Here is a 23,450-nt window from a genome sequence, read left to right on the forward strand (position 1 = left end):
CCGTTGAAAACCACAGCCGCGGGCTTAGGGGATAAGGTGCCAAGAAGTAGAAAATAAAACCAAATCTGCTGGGTGCTGTGGAGCGAGGGGTGCCCGAATTGGCTTACTGCGAGGACAAACAGGAGACTGCTGAAAGCAAACAACCCTGATAGCATGGGCATGCGTGACGATTACAGCCAATATAATACAAAATGTTAATTACTAAAATTTGAGAAATTAATGCTGATTAGCAGCTGTGTGTGTGACCTAAATACATCTATTCCTTGATCGTTATTCATAATGCACAGTTTGTTGTTGATAAAGTAATTGCTGAATGGTGGGCTGGCCCATGAGTCTCACAGCTAAAGACTGAGGCCTGATCTGTAAATCAGCTGAAATTTGTTGGCGTCTGTTTTGGTTGCATGTACACAGACTGGGACGATGAACAGCAGCCCACGCTATCGCCTTTACAACCAAACTCTTACATATTATTGAGAATTCATATTGCTTTTATTATTTGGTTGCAAAAACAGACCTAATGCTTGTTGGCTTTAAAACACCTACCAGTGCCGCTTTCTCTCTCCATCTTGCAAAATATAAGACAAGGCCAAAGCTTAAATTAAAATCCTCAGGTTCTTATCTCTTTCCCACAGGAAAGCAAATCTGTGTTGAAAACCGTAAAATTAAGAGGAGAGCAAGGATAGCATAATTTAGCAAAAATTCATGGCACCAGATTCTGAGCTATATGACTGGAGGGATAGGTCAGACATTAAGAAGATACTGCCTGCTAATGCAAGTTCCTTAAGGTGGTGCTCTGGAAACAAGGAAAGCAGAAAATGCGGCGCTGCTTCCCATTTGCTCCTTCTTCGTCTGCTCCTACCAGCCTTAACAATAAATTGAGCTGTCCATTGAATAGCCCTCCTGGTTTTAGAAGTCCAGAGAAATCCTTGGTGTGGAGTTGGAGCATTGTCACTACGTCTATTCGTGCCAGGATTTGAATAGTGAGACTCAAAATTAATTTCATTGGGTTCCTAAATGATTTTCTTTTTTTTCTCTTCTGTTAATTCACAGTGCTTGACAGGCTGTCCTCACTGAGATTTATCAGCGGTTTTCTCTGAAGGCCTATTGCTTTTTTTTTTTTTTTCCTTTTTTCTTTTTCTTTCCCTTCTTTTTTTATTTTATTAAAAATCTGTTTGTGGCATAATTGTTTTAGCCAAGGGGAAGGGTGGCAGGATGGAAATGAGGAGTGCCTCTCAGTGCTGGGATCGTCGCTGCGGTTCATCCTGCTGTGGGAACAGCGACTTTTGTCTCATGCAGCACTACCGCAGAAGCACCGCGTTGGCATGGAGGAGCCCCACTGCCTTGCGGGCTTGATTCACGAGGGTGGTTTGTGGGAACATCGGCTGGCAATACCCGCCTTCGGGGCCCCACTGGGTGTTTTCAGCGCTTTGGTCCCTCCCTGGGTGAGGTGGCAAAGCTTTGCAGCTGTCCCCGGGGTGGTCAGCAGTCTCCTTCCCAGATATCCTCTCCAGAAACGTCACTGCCAACCTCTCTTAGCTTCGGTCGTACCAATATGTAGAAACTGTATTTTGGAAGCCACACATCGCTAATGCTGTTTTCCCTTCTCTTGCAGTCCAACAAGGTGCCAGTGGTACAGCCTTCTCACGCAGTTCACCCCCTCACCCCCCTTATCACCTACAGCGATGAGCACTTTTCCCCAGGCTCCCATCCATCTCACATCCCCTCCGACGTCAGCTCCAAGCAAGGTGAGCCCACGCTGCTGGGGGGCTTTGCTTTTCATGTTTCAGAGGGAGGGTTCCCACCATGCGTGCCCACTTTCCGCTCTGCCACGATGCTGGTATTTTGCTTGGCTGTTTAAATCTTTGTGCTCTTCCTAATGTGATAATTCTGGCTTGTTTTACTCGTCAGAGCCTTTTAAAATCTCAATAAGCAGCAACCAGTCCTCACCACCCCCTGTTGTGCCTGAGGCTTGCAGCATGCAGACACAGAAACAGCAGTCATCCCTCACTATCCCGAAAACTGGGAAAAAGCACTTTGGTTCAGCTCTTATCAAAACCTTTTCTTTTTTTAAATCAAAATTGCATTTTGTGATTTTGTGTTCTTCTTTATAATAATTGGCATAACTGTAGTCTAACCACCATCACCCAAAGAGAGGCTGTTTTAGTTCTGACTTTCCCTGGATGCCTTGTTTTAGTGTTGGCCTTGCTATGCTGATAATAACATGGGCTACCTCCAGAAAATACCATAGACATGTGGTTATTTTCCTTTACTCCAGCCTGCAGATGCATGTATAATTCTTTTTTCAGAGAAGATGAAGCAAATGGAAACCTCATGTCCTTATTTGTCTTCCTTCTTCGTGTGAGTGCCCAGGAGGAGGACACTGGTGGTCGTTCCTTGAAGCCTCGTGGGTGCTGTGTGTGTTAGACTATGGGATTTGCACCCTGCAGCTGCAGCTTGTGAGCACAGGAGGTTTTGACTTATTGAACGATGGGGCATAATTTTCCTCCTCATCTCCTGCAGACCCAACCAGGAGGCCTCATTTGTGCTTACTGACTGTCCTCCTTTTCTGCCTTGTTTTGCTCTCTCTCTGCCCAGCCCATCTCTCATGTAGAGCTCTAATATTTCCAAACAGGCTCTTGATTCCTCCTCTTAACGTCTGGCAAAGATGCCGACGGACAATGCAGGCCGGAGGCTTCTGCTTTTTCCTTTTTTTTTTTGCTGCGATGGTCTTCTTGATGTGTGTGGTCTTCCCATGCTCCCATCCCAGCACCACCAGTGTGTCACAGCAGCCGCAGTGAAGTGGTCCATGCTGTTGCTGCTGAGGGAATATTTTCCCTCAGGTCCTCTGCCAGATGCCTCCAACCATTGTTTCTGTCCTCGCCTCCCAGTGTGGGGCTGGAGCAAGACACTGCCTCACTGCCCCAGCCCCATTGCTGGGGGTCCCACAGCGTCTCGCCCCCAGCATCACCTCTCTCACCATGGGTACCTCTTGATGGACACATGGCTACCACCTTTCCATAGGCAGTTTATTCTTCCCTTTTGTCTTTCTTACTTTTAACACTCCTGAGAGCAAATGTGGCTTCAGATAGTGTTGGCTGCTTCACATTTTCCTCCTGGGCATCAGGTAGCTGGTGTTTCTCCATAAGAGGCCTGAAGTTTTGTCCCCCACACCAGAGAGCACAGCATCCTCACTGTGGGTCAGAAATGTGCATTTTGGGGAAGGAACAGCAGCCCAGCTCTTTACACACAGCTTGATTGGGTAGGGGCAAGGTCATGTCACTGCTCCTCAGGAGCATCAGCTGTCACCAAAGATGGGAGCTTCTTCTTTTTCTGACCACTTGGAAAGAGCATTTGCTGTTAAAAATCCTGGGATACGTAAAATCTTCTCTCCTGTCAGCCACCAACTGTTTTACAGCTCTGAAAAGACAACTGGCCAGAGATTCGAGCCTCAGGCTGTGGTCCTAAGCCTGGCAACTTAGTTTTTGAGGCACCAAAAAAGGCTGAATTTGTAGTAACAGCCAGTGTTATTTTCTATCCTTTCCCGTACATGATCCCGAAAGATATTCCTCAATTCATTTAATTAAATTCAGAAGATTTAAATGCAAGCTATGGGGTGGGGTGGGAAGGAATCAGTTGTGTCAATCTATAAAACCAAGTCTCAAGGTAGTGCACACTCAATTTCAGGCCTTTGGAGTGTCACTACATAAATATTTAATACCCTTTTAAAGCAGCTGATTTAACATGTGAAGTCGACTTAACACTTCCTTCTGCTTCAGTCTCCTCTTCCCCAAACATATTTAAATAAACCGATGTTCTTTGAGGCCTCTGCAACTGTAATTCCATGTCTCCTGGGGGTGTGAGTTTGAGGTGAAGAATGGAGACCAGAGACCCTTTTGGGACCAGGATTAGCTTTAATCTTGAGGTGATTCTTACAATTGTAGGACTTTGTGTTCTGGGGAATGTGAGCTAATGGAACGTTTCTGATGGGACCCTTTATTTTTCCATGAAATACTACCAATGCAAAACAGATTGACCTTGGAACCCACAGGAGTCAACTTGATGAAGAGCTTAGTTGGAGCTGGAGTGACAATTGGAAGCCAAATGAATCATATCAAGTGTGACCATTACAGGCCTGAAAATGATTCTTAATTAACCACTGATCCTCTGTGGTAACAAGTTTCCAAAATCAGTGAATCCATAAGGGAACCAGCGAAATCGTGCAAGTAGCAATTTACCTAATCTAATAGCTCTGCTGTGCTGCCTCTGACAATGCTTTATTTTTATTCTAGTTTGTCTTGTTTCGTTCTGTTTGTTGGAGGAGCTCCTCAGAATTCTGCTGGGTTTGGTAGAACCGAGAACAGTTTTGCCTAGTGCACCTGACAGGAAATCTGAACTTGTGCAGGTCCTTAGCCCAGACATTTATTGTGCTGTTACACTTATTTTCCCCCCAGTATTTCCATTTGAATTGCAATACTTATTTATTATTTAAAAGGTGGCATGAGTGGCCTTTAACACTGACCAAATAAATGATTATTTATCACCGAGAGCACTAATTCCATCATAGTGTTGGCAATGTTAGCTGTGAATGGTAACTTGCATTTGCAGTAAGGTAAGAGTCATTCATTCTTCTGTACTCTTTAACAGGCATGTCCAGGCATCCTCCAGCTCCTGATATCCCTACCTTCTATCCCTTGTCTCCAGGGGGGGTTGGACAGATAACACCACCTCTTGGCTGGTAAGATCTTTTAGCTTCTTTTCAGACAAGGTGCATGTTTGTACCATCTGCTGGTGTTGAGTCAATTGCAGCATTAAAAAATAAGAATGTCACTGCAGTAAGAAATAGCTATGTTATTTGAGTTTAAAAGATCAAAAAATGTTGATCTTTGAAATGAATTGAATCTGGTTTTTGAACACGTACAGAAATTGAAGTGTGTAGATTTCACTTTGAAGTCTTATGGCTCGGATTTGTGGCTCTTGGCATTTGGAAAGATAGCAGAAAACAGTTCTCAAGGAATTAAATGTAAATTTTTAATAAACAAAATTGCAATTACTGAAGGGAGGGGAGGTAAGAGAGAACTTTGAAGTGTGTGTGGTGGGGGGGAATCTTGAAACTGCACCAAAATGGAGAACAAACTTTTGTAGTCTGCTGCTTCTTACAGTTTCTGTATGGAGAGAAGCCTCAGTTATTAAGAGACTTTGCTCTTCTTGCTAATATTAGCACTCGTAAGATCTTTCTGTGCCATTCAGAGTGTCATTTTCCTTTTGGAGGAAACACATGGTACTTGCAGAATGTAATCTATTTGGCAAGATGCTTCATGTCTGCTTGGAGTAGATACATACTCACTCCTCAGTTCTCTCAGAGCAGGGAATAAGTAAACAGAGAAACAATGTCAGTGCTTTAGAATCCTTATCTTGACTAATCTGTGCCCACACAACAAGAGACTTAGATTTTTTGTGTGTGTCTGTGTATGAGAGGAAAACATAATCCAGATGACAGCAGGCAGAGAAAGTAGAGACCATAAGATAGTTAAGTGCTGCGTTGCTGGCAAATCTTGCAGGAAGTGCCACATGCCTTTTTGGAGCAAATTGTTATCAGATACAAAACTAAAATATGGAAGCATCTGACTCCCCATTCATTGCTGCTAGGCTGACTCACCGCCTCCACCACCAGCAGGCAGTTCCTGGCATTCATTTTCCAGATGCGGTCCATCATTTCTTTTGAATGGTTTCATGATGCGGAGGCTGGCGGGGAGGGGAGTGGCTTAACTGGAATGAGAAGGAAGAGGAGAGACAAGCTGTGATTTTACAAGGTTTGGGAATGTGTTCAGTGGTGCTTATTGAGAGCTGGACATACCTGGCCAACCCTTATGCACTGTGGCTCCCAGCTCCCTCATGTGTGGAAGTGCTGCTGAGACTTCCTCCACCCTTTAAGCACTGCTCATTTCCAGTAATTTAGTCCAGCTGTGAAAACTGATGTCCAGAACCCTACAAAGGCCACTATCCATTTCTTCTCTCTCCGCTTCTGAAAAGCTGATCTGCCAGTAGCTCTTGGAACAGGATTGGCATGTGCGGTGATCTTGCTGGGCTGGTTCAGGCACTGGGGCTGAACTTGGTAATGCTGAACTTTAAGCATTCAGGGTGTACTTGTGTTGCTTGTTGGGCTTTTTGTCATACACAAGCTTTAAAGAACTGGCCACTTGTTCCTCACTACAGAATACACAAATGAAGAAAGTCTTAAGATATCACAGACTTGCGGAACTATTCAGTAGGTTTTCTAGCTTGGTAATTCATGCTCTAGTGTTCTTGCACTGAACTAAGCTGGGACTATTTGAAACAAAATGTCTCTTTGTAAGGGCTAGTTAACCAAGTCTGATTGCTGTGTTTCTAAAACTAGGTGCAAGGGCCTATGCAGGTATGTTTTGGAGGAGGAAAGTTGTTTGTTTCTATCCACTAGAAACCTAGACTGGGAATCTTTCATTAGCTAAGGAGAAAGTCCTAAGTATTCAAAGCTAAAAAACACTCGAACACAGCAGAACTCTGGAAAATTTTGCCTAGTTTTTTTTCACCCTGAGTTCCCATCAAGTGCTTACAACTCTAGAGTTACTACTGAGTGCCGTATCATATGATTGATGGGTTCCTTTCTTCTGTGACCTCAGGCAAGGTCAGCCTGTATATCCCATCTCGAGTGGATTCAGGCAGCCCTACCCATCCTCACTCTCAGTCGACCCTTCCATGTCCAGGTAGGTGTAGGAGGTGAATGACTGACTGGGGAGTAACTGCTGGCATTAGAGGGCAAGTTGCTCTTCTGCTTGCGTCTTGGTCTACCTTTGCTTGCTTTTCAGTCAGCTAAAATTTTATGCGTACATTTCTATTTAACTTATTTGTGTATACAACAGTTTGCCTGGATCCCACACTGGTTTCATTCAGCATTTTCTTGGTGGTTTCTGAAGTATCACAATTAGGAGCACCAGTAAATTGTCAGCAATTAATTGATCTGTTTCATTTGAAATGAGTCATTAGTTCCTTTCTATATGCAACATATAAGATGCATATTTTGGTTTTACTCGTACAAGTATGAAACCAGGTGGATTGTCACTCTCATTCTGTAGTTCTGCAAAGTTGTTGGTAATTAGTCTCGAATCATTTAGGTATCACTCCATGTAGAAACTCGCTCAGAAATAGATATTTCATAGCCCAAAGCCATTAATGGCAGGGGATGCCAACACAGTATGTTTGTGCTGGTGTGTGACTCAGGCACTGTGACTTTATGTTCAGAGCAAGCAAGCAATGCTAATTGAGACTTGGCCATGACACACTCCAGACCTTCTCTTCTCTGCTTTTGCACACTGAAGACAGCTTCTGCATCCTGTGCTTGGTGTACACAAGGTTGCAATATACCATTCTTGATTCTTTTGTGTGACCTGTAGAAGACACATCCTCTTGCATGGGGAAGTAAGACAGGCCACTTGATAAGTGGTAGGTCCTCTTGCCTCTGTCTGTGTGGGTTTCTTTGGATTTTTGCTGTCCCTTCATTTCTTTGCATTGGAATGACAAGCATGTGCCCGCCAGGTGATGGGGAAGAATAGCCACTCTTTCTCTGTAATAAAATTGCCTGATTTGGTTACAGGGCTTTATGTTTGCTTTATTTTGATGGAGTGGAGGAAAAGACCAGGGGGACTAGAGAAAAGAGAGGCTGAATGCAATTCCTTAACCAGCACTCATTCAGCAAAGCTTTAGCGCATGAGCTTGCTTGTGATGTTACTGGGACATTCCACCAATCCATAGGCTAGCATGTAGGTTTTCCTGTGCCCTCTGCAGTGCTTAGCACCCTGGAGGTCTGTCTCAGCCATCCTTGAGATAGCAGGGTGGGATAATAGTTAGTGGTGCTGTTTTGTTTTCTGTTTTCCTTCTTGAACAGGTGGAAGGAAGGGTAGTTTAGGACACAGATCTTTCTCTGTCTTTTTGTGTTGTTTTTTTTTTAATTCTTTCATCCAGAATGTAGGAATTTTTCATCAATATTAATTTGTAAAGAAGACAGTGAGTTTAGGTCAAGTGATGCTAAAATCTTTTTGTTTAAGTACTTTGCAAAGCTGGAGATTCCTTACAGACCTATCAGGAACTTCTTGAAAAGACTTATTCTTCTTTTATTTTGTTTGTTTCTGCATGGCAGTACCCTCTTCTGCGTTGGCTGGTGGTGGATATTCTACGAGTGTTTATATCTTGATCTGGAAGTACAGTTTTTGGTTAAAAAATGTGTATTTTTATTGCTAGCGGTACAACCATTAAATGTTTCCAGTGTGCATTGTTAAAACTATATGCCTGAAAGATAATGAAATAACTTCTTTAAAACCAAAATGGCAACTTATTTTTGTTTATTGCTTTGTGTTTTTTTGTGGTTTTTTTTTTTTTCTTGAATAAACTGGCTACAATGCACAAATCTTAGCCAAATATTTTTCATGCAGTCTTAAAAAAATGTCTTTCCATTGCAAGGTCTGTAGTGTTTGCATTCTCCGGGCATCCCACCGCTGTCATATTTGTTTGATGCCTATCTTTAGTAGGGTTACAGATCTTCCTTTGTTTTCTCTTCTAGGTTTTCACATCACATGATTCCTGGTCCTCCAGGCCCTCACACAACTGGAATCCCTCACCCAGCTATTGTAACACCTCAAGTAAAACAAGAACATCCGCACAACGACAGTGAGCTAATGCATGTGTGAGTCTGCCTTTCCGTGCTAGCCCTTTATCTATAAATGCTGGAAAACTAACTCCGTCTGAAGAAGAGTCAAGGTTAAAACAAAACAGCAACAAAAAAAAAAGCAGCAAGAACCTTACATAACCTCTCTGAATAGTAACTCTTCTTCTATAACTAGGAGAGTTGGACTAGATGACCTTTAAGGGTTCCTTCCAACTCAAGCAATTCTGTGATTCTAACATCTAAAAAAGATGTGGGCTACTGTTTTAGAAGACTAATGAAGCCATTTGTCATTCCAATCCAGCACTCCTAAGCTATCAGTGGCAATCATTTTGATTGTAATATAATTGTGGTTCTGTCTACATGAGGATGGTGCCTGAATATGAATTCACAAACTTTTTCTGGGAACAGTTTTAACTGTGAAATTTACTAGTAGAAAGCAGCATTTTTGCTTTCTACAGGAAGGCCTTAGAAAGAAGTGGGTGGAGAGCTATCCTGCCTGAAACAGTGCCCTGCTAGGATAGCAGACAGAACCATTCAAAGAGAGAATTGAAGCAGGTGATGAATTTGGAGCAGATTCACAGATCGAATGTTATTTGCTAGAGAATGTCAGCTTGATATCCCCCCCCTGACTTTTACATTCAGTCAGGTCTCTAAAAGGACGTGAAAGGGGGCGAGACATGAGCACTGAAATTCAGATTCTTACCAGTTATTTGCTACTGTAATCACTGATTGGAAATTTCCATTGGGTTTGGGTTTTTTTTAGGCTGAAGGTAAATAGATGCTTTTTTTCTCCCCTTCCCCCTCCCCCCACCACGTTTTAGGAAGCCTCAGCACGAACAGAGAAAAGAACAAGAGCCAAAAAGACCTCATATTAAGAAACCTCTGAATGCTTTCATGTTGTACATGAAAGAAATGAGAGCGAACGTCGTAGCAGAGTGTACTCTGAAAGAAAGCGCAGCTATCAACCAGATTCTTGGCAGAAGGGTATGTACAGAAGGGTGCGTGTGCGCTCACGTGTGCTGCTAATTTGTGTGTGTTTCCCTTTAGTGAGTGTGATGGCTCGCTTTCTGCTTGAGGTGCTAACTAATGTGCAACCATCAAATTAGCTATAGAAGATAAAACAGGCGACTAAAAATAAAGGCAGAGTCTTGATTTTTTTTTTTCTTTGGAGTTAGCTTCATCATCCAATTGGTGTCTGTTCCATTCTTATCACATGCCAGCATGTGATACCACAGCCATCACCTCAGGTGGGAAATACTCTCATCCACGTGTGGAAGGAACATTCAGATCACCCTCTAGGTTCTCCATTAGGCTACCATCCATCAGGAGGGGCTCATTCAAAGGTAAATGCTGAATGCCAACAGAGATACAAGTGAAAAATGAATGCGGTGCAGGTCTGGCTGTAAAAGCATGGAGGCTGGGAAGGACCTGAGGAGGTCATTCAGTCCCACACCTGCTCTACAAAAGCTGGTTTCCTCAGCTTTCTCAGTGACTTGTCAGGTGTTAAGTAAATCACCAACCTAGTACTGATGGTCCCAGCACATGTCCCAAAGCATCTCAATAGCCTTGCTGAGAGCTATTTGCTTTTGTGGCACTGTAGGGACAACATTTGTAATAGCAAGTATGCATTCTTCAGATTCCCTTTCTCAGTGAGCGCCTTTTTTTGACCACATGTTACGTCAGTATCGGGAAGCACTAAAACTTTCTGAAAGCCTCGTGCTTGTAAGTGGGAAGTCAGTACACAATTTTAGCCCACTGAAGCCTTTTTTTCCCTCTCAAACAATGCAGAAATCTCTTGCTACTTATCCCGGTTCCTTTGGTTCTTCTTTTTCTCTGATGTTTATTTGCTTCTTCTTAAATGACATCTCAGTGCTGATATCTTCCATTCTTGCACACAGGTCCCTATGACTGTGTTTTCATTCTTACTCCCTCAGGAATTCATCTTAGTTGCTGAGTATGTCTTGGCCTGAGTGATGGCAGTGGCTTATTTATCTCCATTTTGCTAATGAATCAAACCCCAGTGCTCTGCTCAGTGCTTTTTCCATTGCTGTGACTTCTATTTCCATATGAGTACTTCAGGTTCTGCTTTTCTGTGGCACAAATGTACATCTTATCCCATATAATTGCTTGGAGGTTAATTATTATCAAACATTTGGTTTTCAGCCATTGTCTTCCCTGTTCACTGTACTCTGTGCCGCTTTAGAACAGGAGCCTCTGTTCTCAGGAGCTGATTGCATGCTGCTGGGCCCTCTGATGCCATCGGTTAGTCAGAAATTCCAACGTAGGAAATCCTCATCTTTAAGCAAGGAGAGCTTCTTTCTCTCCTTCCCACCCCTATGCTTCTGGTTCTAGGTCTTAGCTCAGCACTTCTTCATGTCCAGCAAGGGTCAAAGCATAAAGCACTGTCAGTGAAATGGCAGCATTATGCACCATCCAGGTCTGCAGCATGGAAGGATACAAGCTCTTAAGAAAGAGCCTTCTAACCCACAGCTTTCTCTGCATGTTTTGGAATCCCAGTTTTGCTCTTCACCAGCTCAGATGGTTTTAAATGTAGGCACTGAAGCCAGCAAGAAATGAAAGGCTGGCAGCGTTGCCATACAAGGAGCAGTTTTGTAACTCTAGGAACAAGTGACACTAGAAAATGAAGAAGAATGGACCAGGCAGCTACAGAAAAGCTCCATATAACCTGTGAAAACTTCCAGCAATGTTCTGAATGGAGAACTAAGTTTCCATTCTTAGACCCTGTACCTTCACATTTCTCTTAAGGCAGCTGTTCTCTGTCCTCTTGGTACAAGCAAATAATATCTGCCAAAAAAGAGACTGACCCCTTATCTTATTTTCTTAAAGTTTTTCACTTCATTCACAAATGAATAAACCAGAAATGTTCCGCCTGTCACAGAGGCATTCTGACCCTTCTTGTCCCTTACTGAAGTTTGGCTGCCTCAGTTGCTTGTGTGGAATTTGTTCCACAGTTGTAACTGGGCTTTTGTTGCATTACCTGATATTGACTGCTTTGACACAAGTGAAAAATGCTCACTCCTCATTCTTTAAATGCTCAGAACCTTCCAGATCTGGAATGCAAGTGTGGAATATGAGAGCTGCAAATAGGCTGAGCTGCTCTGCTCTCAGTAACACTTTGAACTTGCCAAGTCAAGGCAGACCAGCCCTGTAGTTCACATCTTCTGACATGTAACAAAACAATATTTTAAATCAAATGTGATTTGACCCAAAATGGTCATTCTGTAAATTACTCTTGTGTGTCTCACTGATTTCATGTCTCTGTTTTTAATACCTTTCTTTTTATACTGTATCACTGTCTCTCTCTGTCCCACGATGTCAAACAAGACACTGAATGCTGCAGCAGTGAACCTGATTTTAACTAAAACTCCTTTTTGTCTTTTTGGCTCAGATTTATTATAGATGTTTCAACAACTACAAAATGATTAGATACCAGTGTATCAGAGGCACCGGATGGTGCCTTTTCCACCATGCAGATTTTGGTTTAATTTGTTGTTTTTCAAATCAGGTAAAAAGAGCAAGAAATTTATCCTTTCTTGGCCATGGAGGTCAACTCGTTGTTTGGAAGACTACAGTTCCGTGGTGTTTTTCTTAGAAACTTTTTGCAGTTGCCATTTTCTTCTGTTACAACCACAAGAAAGCAGAAGGCGGGTACCTTGGAGCTCAGTGTGTAGAGGTTGATCTTGGGACAAGAGCCTGGTGGTGCTCTGAGAGCCCTTCGTGACAATGAAGACCTTGTGTGCAGCTGCTTCAAAGCAAGACAGCAAACCCTTCCGTGTTGGGGAGCTCAGTGCCCTTTAAAAGCAGCACGAACCTGCTGATTTGTCAAGAACTAGAATATTTTTTGCTTTTGTGTGTGTCTGTGTCATGTTGGGAGAACGTGGTTCTTTGAGCGGATTATACGGTGAGCCCTGTTTCCATAAATGATTTTTGTCTTGCTCAAGGCAGTTGGCAGTTACAGAGTTGACAAATGCCTGAAAGTTGTTTAATAAACATGGGTGCTTGTAACTGCTAATGAATTTCATTTTTGCAATGGAGAAGGACCAAATCAAAGTCACAAAAATACTTGCTCGTGTCATCTGTTGCTTACATATGAGTTATTTCCTGGTGTAATGCTGTGTTTATTTGGTTTGCAGTGGCATGCTCTCTCTCGTGAAGAACAAGCAAAATATTATGAACTAGCTCGTAAAGAAAGGCAGCTACACATGCAGCTGTACCCGGGCTGGTCTGCAAGAGACAACTACGTAAGTCGCTCTCTTGAAGATTATTTTCAAAGTAACTTCCTTCCCTTAACAGGTGTTTTTTCTATTTCTTTTTTGACATACAACTTGTGGAAAGCTCTGATAGGAGGGATGGAGAGCAAACATAAGCCCAGTATTCATTTGTACTTCAGACATCTAGAGATTCTGAGATGTTCTTGTTGTTGAGATGCATCTTACAATGGTCACTATTTTTGAGGGCAAAATTTAACAAGAAAGTTCTTCTAAAGCAATTGACAGTGCAGTCTGAAAGCTGAAGTACAGCTGTGAATTTTCCATAATGACACGTGATTACTCGATATCCAGAAATCTTCTGTGGACCTAAGCTAGAAAAAAGGGGCACCTCCCTTTCAGGAGAGCAAAAGCCAGGGAGTTGCTGCACGCTGAACTTTAGTTGAAAGTAATTCAGGATGGTCTGTCTCTGAAATAAAGCCTGGAAGACTTGTATAAATAAACCTGCTAATAGGTTCAGAAAAGCTAAGAAATTTAACAAAGGGTGTTTTTTTAACAACTACTCATTTTTTTAATGATTAAATATCAAACAAGCAATACTGCCACACAGCATGGCACACGCTGCACAACTACATGATTGTTCTCTCTGTGAGCAGTTGGTGGAGTTGTGTGTTACAAAATGTCGCTCGAAAGTCACAGTCCTGAGAGACTGCCCCCAGCCCAAGATCCAGGCTCCTTTATGTCCCCTATCAACTGTGACATTTACTGTGATAGGAAGTGTACATGCTGTATTTGGCTTACTTTCCCATCTGTATTGGATGGACAATAGCACTTTCTGTTTCAGTGATATCTTATGGATGTTGAAGATTTTGAGGCACATGAATACGGCATTAACAGAGACTGCAGAAGTACCCAATGCTTCCAGTGCAGCACAGTGACTGTTCAGCTTAGCTTCAACAAAGTTTTTCTTGTAAGCCTGAGTCTCTTAGGGAGATTTTTTGTGTGGAAAGTATTGACACAGAAGCCGTTTGATCATCTGTGAAGCAAAAGCCTTGGTCTTGCTCACATCCATGCTCAGTTCTTCAAGGAACAGTTTCTGCCTGTCTTTTTTCCTAGCAGATGAGCTGTCATGACCTTATGCAGGTGGGGTTTATTTCAAGTAACCAGACCATGTCAACAGATGAAACGCACCTGGAACCAAACAGGACCTTACTGAAACATCTCTGCAACAAGGGGACTTCAATTATATTGAAATTACTTACGGGAGAATTAGAGTACTTCACAGCAGTGCCAGCTCACGCTTACTTGCCATCAGCCTTCCCTGTGGTGGCTGGCCTTTAAAGTGCCAGAAATACCTTTTGGTTGCTTACACTTGCCTGGGGAACAGTGACTGTCCCGTGATGTTGAGGCATTCTGACTTCACGAACCCGATGTATTTTGCCGTAGTACACACCACCATACAGCACGAGCAGTGGACCTGCAGTTTCTTACACACACAGACAGACATTTTGAGTGTATAAGATGGCACGCAAGAATTTTCTCTTTGATGTGCTTCCTACTTATATCCTGTGTAGCAGTGCAGCTCTGACGTGCTCCAGTCCTATATATTACAGCAGAGAATCCTGCTAGCGTTCCTCCCGCAGCCCTCTCTGCCTCTCCAGGAATGCTGGCACATGTTGCAGCAGTGGTGAGAAGGCGATCAGAGTGGATCACAGTTTATCACCGAATCCTTTTAGGGTTGAAGTCATCATATTTTTCCTTCATTTTTGCCAACTTGAAGTAAAAAATGACACTATTGATTTAGCAGCATTAAAAGTGACTTTGGGATGACTTATGTTGTCAATATCTGGGTACTTTTTAATGTTTTTTTATTACTGACACCCAGTGTAGCCCCTCAAAGTGTCACAAACTACTTATTTTGGGAATGCTGACAATTAGTTTTCAGATCAGCCTTTTCCTCTTGTCATTTTAATTCTGATATCATAGACTGACTCAGGTCAGCTTTCAGGACATTTCAGTACACAGTGTAGTGAAAAAGCCTTGTCTGGGTGCTTACCTGATAGAGCATTGTGCTTTGACTTTCCTTGAGCCCCACAAATCTGCTTTGTGATTCCTTGTTGTAGTCCCGTCTTTAGGAGCTCATTCCCAGGGTGTTTCCCCGTCCCACTGCCAGCCTCAGGAGCTCCTCTGGTGGGGAGGACATGAGGGGAACAGCAAGTGACAGTCCCACATGCTGCATCTGCAGCAAGGTTTGCCAGAGCTCATCTGATAGAGCCTCTCCTGCACCCTGAATGCTTTTTTAAAATACATATGGATATGATTTTTTTCGTTTTTTCTTTCTTTTCGGTTCTTCTTTTTCTTTTTTTTTTCTCCTTCCTTTTTCACTTTTTGGTTCTTTTCCTTTTTTTTTTTTCCTTTTTTCTTTTTTTCCTCCTTTTTCCTTCTTTTCCTTTTTCTTCCCCTTTCCTTCTCCTTCTCCTTTTCCTTCTCCTCCTTCCTTTTCCCTTTTCCCTTCTCCCTTTTCCCTTTTCCTTTCCCTTCCCTTCCATTCCCTTCTCTTTTCCCTCAGTAAAAAGCTGAGATTGAGAAGACTGTGAATACAGGGCAATAAGGAGAAGTCATATGGAGGAATGTCAGGGTGGCAATTAGGGTGATACAGGATGACTGAGGTTTAAAATTGTGGGTCTGAGCTGATCCTTTGTTCTCTGACAGCCCCTGCGACCCAGGCACTCTGGCCTTTTCAATAGCTGGGGGCGTGAGGGAGGGCTGATTCTGTGTGTGGGTTGGCACGATGGCTGTGCTGACACACTGGTGCCAGCGTGGTGGCCAAGACAGACAGCTGCCTGGCGGCCATTCCTGTCCTGCCCTCGCTCATGCTGAGGGCTCACACTGCACACCAGCCTGGTATTTGTGTGGGATACTCCTCACTGTGCAGGCATGGTCATACAAGACTTGGCGTTTGTTAAGTTACAGGCATTATCAGAACGGTTGTAGTTGGCTGGTTTGCACCCTGGGGACAAGTTGGGGTTGTCCTAGGTATTTTCAGCACCCTGTCTGCTGTTGCCATGTATGACAGTGTAAGTATCTGCATGTGTGAAGAATTCTTGTAAGACTCATAAATCAGGATATCAGCATATGTGTCATCAGTATATTAAGCATGAGAAGTGTTTTAGATGCTGGCGGCTGCCAGTGTTAGTTGAAGAGCTGCCAGAAATTGTAATTCTATTTGGATACAAAAATGCGTATTGCTCATGTGTATATTTCTCCTTAGATACTGAGAGCAATACCCTTGTTACTGTTAAAACAGTCAAAGGTGCATTAGAAGAGGTTTAGCTGCCCCCAGAACAATTGTGTTTTTTTCCTAACCGCTTTCTCAGTGTCCAGATGGCTTTTGTTTCTATGCTGTGAGTCAGGGAGGGCAGAAATAGGATGTTTTTGTGTAATTGTGTGGTAACATCACCTTTTTTGCAGGGGAAGAAAAAGAAGAGGAAGAGAGAAAAGTTGCAGGAATCAGCATCAGGTAGGACATGTCCAGCTCTTACTTAGTACTCGCGTCAGCTGTATCGCAGAAACCAGGGCTCACGCTATTTAATTTTTACATGCTGCTCTCTAACAGTCGCTCCTGACCAGTGTTTTAAAAGATACTTCACTTTGAATGCGAGCTTGCAAAAATGCACACAATACGTGTTTCCTTTCCTTTACGCCTTGCCTGACTGCATCAACATCTGTGTCTGAAGTTACTCGTTGCTGCAATCACTGTCCTGCTTTACTTTACCTCTGCTTTTCTCCCCAGACAGTGTTGCATCATCCTTAGGCTTAACCTCTCAAATGTCGCGTGGGATTACTGGACGCTGGAAAGTTCACACTGACCTTTTTGTAGCCATGTTAGGTTTTATCAACCGTATTTTACATTTCTGTGTACACTAACAGCTGCCCGGTAGGATGGCTAAAAGCATCAGTGAGGTCTCCTCTTTGCCTTTAAAATATAGGAAGAGAAACTCTGTTTCCCCCAACAAAAATGGCTGGTATAAGAACCATGAAAAGAAAAATGAAAAAATAAAAACACGCACCAAAAAGAAAATATGTTATGCTGTAGCAAACAAACTTATTTGGAATGTGCAAAAACTCTGTAACAGAAATTTGTTAAAGGAAAACAATCTTCTACAGGTACAGGCCCCAGAATGACAGCTGCCTACATCTGAAGCATGGTAAGAACTTCTCTAAAGCTTTCCTGATAAAACTGATTTGTGAAACGAGCTTTCTTATCAATTTTATGCAATAATATGGATTTAGCAAAAATGGCAGAAGTATCACATCCCAAAGCTAACATTACTTTGACTTCTGATGGTTTTTATACCGGCTATCTATTAGGTGTTACACCATTTCACTTCTTAACCACAGTATTTCCATACTGACCGTACCTCACTGACTCGCTGAAGTCCACCTGTGAAGCACAGAGCTGAGTTTATTAAGCAGTGCAAACCGTCCCAGCCAGCGAAATGCTGCAGTTCCCAACACGTGGGTTAGAAGCTGGCTTTAGAGCATGTTTTCTGTGCTGATGCTGGCTGGCTGGGCACACTGTTTTTGTAATTTATTCACCTGTATACTAACAACACGTCTGCTAAGAACGTGGGACTGTGTTTCAGTTGTATCAAAAATGTCTCCCTTGATTGTACAGCAGTATTTTGGCAGAGTGGGGTTCTCTTTGTTGTAGTTCCGATGTGTGTTTTCTCTCTTTTTATCATCTTCGAGGAGTGTGAAAGGAGTTGTTGTTACACATAGGCAGTAACACCCGCCAAGCCGGGCTGTGAGAGCACGCAGTGCCGCAGAGCGATTCTCATTTCTCAGTGTTTGTGTTGGAAGGCTGGTTCTCCTCCTCCCGCCAGTGAGATATGTTTTTTAGTAGGAGTGGAGTTCATTTAAAATAATAGTAACTTCCACACAGTCTAATTAACCCACAGTGCTCTTGGGAGATCCCTGAGAGTTCCAGGAGTCGTGCAAAAAGTAACACACTCTGCACATCTGTATGCATTACAAATGAAATGGGCTCTTTCTCTCTTTTCCTCTGACTTGTTTGACCATGCAGTCCCCTTTGCACATGGAGCAGTCTGTGAAGTGATCTCCTGCTGCCTTTCCCCTCTGCTCCAACTTCCAGCCAGGGGAAGCCACGCTGTATTTGCTCTGTGCAGAACAGCACCCAGCATCCAGGCAGCACGGCTCAGGCCCCTTCTGTGCTTCAGCCTTAAATTTACTGTTGGTACTTCAGCCTAGGTGCCCTGGACCATGTTTGTTTTGAGTATTTTTCCCTTTGATTGTAATGCAGTACCAATGAACATCACATGTATGATGGGCAGGTTACATCATTTTAACATTGGTTTGGGCATTTTTTTTTTTTTGCTGGCATGCCTGAGTTAATGCACAGAAACTAATTCAGATTAGAATGCCATCAAGTTTAGTGTGACAGGTAAAAACTGGAAAATGTTTGGTTTCTTGGACGCATTACAGTTAAGGATGGCTGCTTTGCCTACACTGAACTGTTCTTACTGGAGTCTCTTTATTTGCATTTTCCATAGTAGAGCATTAGTAGAAATAGAAAGTGAGGGATGTTCCGAGTATGTGGGCTTCCTTTTCTTTAACCTGCACATTCCTTCTTCCCTTCGGTTGAGCTCTGTAATAGTGTGGAGACTGTTGTGATATCTGTGTCTGTGTCCTCATGCAGTGTATAGAATGAAGTGTGAGAATGGCAGGCTCCCACTGACTGGGAAGGTGCTGTTGGCTCCATATTTGCTTGCATCAGCAGCCTCACAAAGCACACCAAGTGGATGCCCTCTGCTGAGACGTACAGATGTGCTCTAGCTGGAAGTAAAGGCAAAGGATGAATTAGGGAGCCTGAATCAGCCAGACTTCAAAGTAAACTTCTGAAGGTTAAAACTGTTGCCCTTTGCAAGCCTGATCCAAGGAATGTTTTGCCCACAAGCGTAATATTCTACCAGGCCCACAGCAGAGCTGTTGTAGTCTGTACTGGATGAAGATGATAAGTTTGGGAATGCCTTTCAGTGAGCGCAAATTGCTCTTGGAGACAGGAAAACATGGGCTTCCTTACTCGTATGGCTGGTGCAAGGAAGAGGGGGAAGGAGGTGGGAGGTCTGGGAAGGAGACAAGCATTCTGTTATCTGAGAAGAATCAGAAATGAGTAGGTGGCAAGACCAAAGAAAGAATCTCGAGATGCGGCACAAAGGAGATGAGCCAGAGCTGTAATTATGGTGACGTGAGAAGGATGAAATGGTGGGAGGGTTGTGTGGTGGGATGTTCAGAGGGAAGTAACGGAAGAGACATGCAAACAGAAATGATTTAAGAGACTGTGAAAGTTTGGGTTGGTTGTTGGTTTTTTTTGGTCCATGAACACTTCAGGACAGAAGTGATTTTAAACACCTCCAACCAACTTTTTGGCTTGCTTATCATCTGAGCAGCGAAATCAAGATGGTAGCATTAAGTTGCTCCTCTTCTCGGAGTTGTACGTAACAGCAAGCTCCGTATGGCTTCATAGCTTAGCGTTTAACTGAGCTCCACTATTTTCTCCAGCCTGCATTTGTAAAAATGCTTTAATATTAGAGAGTTTTAGGAATACTGTGACCTGGTTCTTTTGTTTTGAACACAGCTTGTAAATGGGAGCAGTTCTGTGTCAGAAGTGATGATTTCTGATTCCCTATCTGATTTGACCTTTGAGAAGAAAAACTGATACGTTTGCATCTCATGGCTATTTATAAATCATTGAGGAAGTCGAAGGGTGCTAACAAAAATCCCCCTAATAAATAGTTAACCTTACTGACTTGCAGTGTGGGATAATTGCAAAAAGCACAACTTTTGTCGTATGGCAGGATGCAATTGGGAAGTCCTCACAAGCTGCATTATCATTGTGTTTTGGCATATCTTCAAGGGCTAGAAAGAGTGATATAGAACTGTAATAGATATTTGAAAACCTGTGAGAAGTGTATATGTGGCTTGCAAAATGCAATGGCAATTAGCATTTAGATTAGCCAAGTTTTCAAAAAGAAGGAAGCTTGACTAATGCTGATTTAGAATCAGAAGCACTTAGAAAGATTAGATTAAGAATGTTTAACTTGAAACAATTAATAACTTCTAATGTTTCAAATCTCCTAGATGGAAATTAAAACCTAAATTCTGTGCAGGAGAAAATTTGGATGGTGTTGTAGAAAGAAATCTATGGTTGGTTTATCTTTTGCTTACAACTTAAAACAGTTAGGTTGTGAAAGTATAAAGTGGACTGATCTACAGCCAGCATATACTGTGGAAAAGAACCATCTGATGACTGCGGTCATAGTTGATGATGAGTTTCTGGCTACTGGCCTAGAGAAGAGATGCAGAAGGGATGTGGTACCTTGTTTTCTGAGGCACACGTTGAATCACATGGCTTGTCCAGTGCTCTTGAAATTCCTGCTAGATGTTTGTTTAATTTCAAACTACTCCTGCTCCTATCCATGGCTTTTTACTGCTTGGAAACTTTGACACAGCATGGAGGGTCTGTGCAGAAGTCAGTGTTTGTGGTGATGGTGATGCAGGGACACGTCCTGGTTAGCTTTAAGATACACATGTAATGACCCATCTTTCCCTGTTCCTTCTATTGCCTGTAAACAAAAGTTTTCAATATAGGCTTTAGAAAAGGTCACAAGAGGCATTTGGGCCACACTGGCTATAACGTATCTGTAATGGCTGGAGGAATTCATAAAAAGGAAAATGAGGAGAGTGAAAAACAAAGAATGTTTGATGAATTTGAAGTATCAAAACAGTTATTAACTACAGTTAACTTCAAGCCTTTAGAAATTTTCAAAGACAAGGGTATAGCCCTCACGCAGGGCTATATACATATCCCCTCCTGCAACTAATTCCAGCATAACGCTGGTCTGTCCAGGGAGAAAGAGGCTAAAGTCCATTCTTTCAGGCTCTGTGACATCAAGAAAAACACCCAAAGGAAAGCTGCCTTCTGTTTGCTGGCAGGTACAGAAGGGCACTGACACCTGCTGGGAGAGATGTGGCAGAGCATATGCAGCTCCCCCTTTTCTTTTCCAGCCTGCAAAGCACGGGCGGGGAGGGAGGGTAGGAGGGCAGTTTTGGAGGCAGGCAGCAACTACAGGAGAGATAAGAGCAAGTCACTGTAGTGGCTGAGCATGAGTTTCCTGAATAAAAAAGAGCAGAAGGTTTTCAGCCAGACTGGCAACACAGACACTAGAATGACAAAAATATTGCAAGTACTTAAAAAATATTCGTTTTTGCAACCAAAGGGTTGCTACAAAGTCAGCATTTCCTCTTTTAAACTGGTGAAGAGCAGAGGTAGGTAACTCAGCAGGTGAATGCCCGGAGCCTGTTTGTTTTGTCCGTGCGAGCTGCAGATGCTGCTGTGAAGTCAGAGATTCTCGGAGTTCAAACTCAGTTGCGTTTACAAGAAGTTAAACAGCAGTATCGTTTCACTTCCAAGGTGTTAGCAGTGGGAGGCTTGGGCTAGAAAGAAGGAATAGTATTGTTCTAACACCCTTCCTGTGGGACAGGGTGGGGACAGGGAGTAGACTGCTGAGGCACCATTCTTCTTGAGCTGAAACCTGCTTTAGTTGGTAGATTCAGTAAACTTAGCACCGGCCCGAGGATTCCGAGGTCATGAGAAAACTGTGGAAGCAAAGTGTTTTCATAAAGAAAACTGTAAGATTTTGGGACATGGTTTAATTCCAAATGAGAATAAATCCTGAGCATTCTAATGCTCATCTCTGTATTGTATTTTCCCTTTGTGGTGTATTTACATGAAATAATTGAAAATGAGTGATTGATGTTTTGTTACAACACTGTCAAAAGTCTTTGCCACTTGAGCCTCTCTTTAGGTGCTGTCTATCCTCTAACTCAACAGAACTGTGTTCACATACAGTTTTGTCAAAGCTTGTCTAGAAAGCTAGCAGTGTTATGTTTCTGTCAGCCCGACTTTCAGTAGTGACTGAATTGAGGAGGTCTTTTGATATATGAGTGCAAAAACACCCATCCCAAAGACAAAAAACCAAAACTAAGAACAAACCTAAACCAAAGAGTTGCTGATTTTTATACTGTAAAAGTCACTGCTAGTAGAGCCCATCTTCAGTAGCATCAGTTCCTTAATCCTCCACTTTAAGACTTCTAATGCAAGTAATCTTTAAAACCTCTGATCCCTTACCTGCTTGGTAAGACTGTACCATATAAAAAGGTTGAAAGTGTGCAAATTAGAAAGCCGTGCAGGGCTGGAAGCTCACAGCAGGACCAGCTGAAGCACTGCTGTCTGGACTGATAAACATGAAACCACCAGCCAGGTAGACAAAATACATTTTAGTCCAGACCTTCAGGACAGCAGCTTTCTGCCATAGGTTCCAGCATTTGTAGATGCTGGAACCATATGTGCAGAGGTGTCATGGTACTGGTATGTGGGCAGGGTTAGGTACAGATGAGCAAAACAGGATCCATCTCTCTGGGTGTTCTTGTTGCCTGCATTGCTGATGTGTGGATGATGGATCAAGGGGGCAAAGCTGAGACTTAACTTCTGAGGCTGCTTCCTCCTTGCAAATGTCAGATATGGATTTCATCCTGAACATTTAGCTGCATCAGAATTAAACTCTGGACTTTTGGGAGCCCTCTCTCCTTCACCCCTGGGATGCCTGAAATTGCATGAGGTAAATTGCTATTTCCAAAATAACCGTATATAATTAATTAGCTCTAAGGTGAGTGCATTTGCTTGTTATTAGGTGAGACTTGAGTTTTGCTGACGAGTTGTTTCCCCCCGCATACATGCCTTTCGAGATGCATGGCAGGAGGCTTGTGTCTTTTCGGACCACCAGAGATTTTTTGCTGAGAAGACGTAATTGCATCAAAGGGAACTTGATGTGTTCGAGTTCTGCGGTGATCTCTGTGCACAGCTGTCTTACCTTGGCAGTGTTGCCCTATGGGAGTGTGACTGTAGAAGTCCATAATGTTCAAGAAGATGCTCTGCTTACATCTCTTACCGTTGGTTGTATAAAAGAGACTATTTAAATGATTCTGCCCATACCTTAGCATATTTAAACATTGAGACTATCTTTCCTGTACATTATAAAGTGTAAGCTGTGCTTAATGGCAGCAGAAAAGGTGATCTACAAAGGAAACCTTAAATACATTGTTTCATTTAGAAATTCTCACTTACAGATTAAAACTGCAGTAACAATTTCAGCGCCCCTAGAACAGATGGATCTCTCTTCCCAGCTCTAAGTATGTAAAACAAACAAGGTGTGGAGGTTTTTTTTCTATAAACAAACAAAACAAAACAGAAGCCACAGGCACCAAGTCCTGACTAAATGTCTTTCCCTTTTCTTGGCACTTTAACGTTTACAATTTCATAATTATTTTGGAGTGAAATTAGATGTGAGGGGTTCATTTAATTCCTTCAGAGAGCAGAGGGGCTTTGTCTTAATCTTCTGAGTATTTATTATAAAGATAAAGAAGAGCACAAGCCTATTTCTTCC

At 42.7% G+C, this 23,450-nt stretch overlaps 1 protein-coding gene across 4 annotated transcripts in view; it reads left to right on the top strand.

Moving 5' to 3' along the window:
• The window catches only part of LEF1 (lymphoid enhancer binding factor 1), a 53,123-nt gene that overhangs the window by 24,165 nt on the left and 5,508 nt on the right, over positions 1-23,450 (top strand). Inside the window, exons 4-11 of one of the 4 annotated variants that reach the window (XM_015861375.2) lie at positions 1,613-1,745; positions 4,645-4,735; positions 6,657-6,740; positions 8,591-8,713; positions 9,517-9,679; positions 12,850-12,957; positions 16,396-16,444; positions 17,092-17,132. In XM_015861375.2, coding sequence (XP_015716861.1) covers positions 1,613-1,745; positions 4,645-4,735; positions 6,657-6,740; positions 8,591-8,713; positions 9,517-9,679; positions 12,850-12,957; positions 16,396-16,444; positions 17,092-17,126 — 786 coding nt within the window. In that variant the 3' untranslated portion in view covers positions 17,127-17,132. The remainder of the gene's footprint in view (positions 1-1,612; positions 1,746-4,644; positions 4,736-6,656; positions 6,741-8,590; positions 8,714-9,516; positions 9,680-12,849; positions 12,958-16,395; positions 16,445-17,091; positions 17,133-23,450) is intronic. The other 3 variants (XM_015861374.2, XM_015861377.2, XM_015861376.2) reach the window with 3 other exon arrangements.

Source organism: Coturnix japonica, chromosome 4 (assembly GCF_001577835.2).
Source record: "Coturnix japonica isolate 7356 chromosome 4, Coturnix japonica 2.1, whole genome shotgun sequence".
In the NCBI taxonomy this organism is placed as follows: domain Eukaryota; kingdom Metazoa; phylum Chordata; class Aves; order Galliformes; family Phasianidae; genus Coturnix; species Coturnix japonica.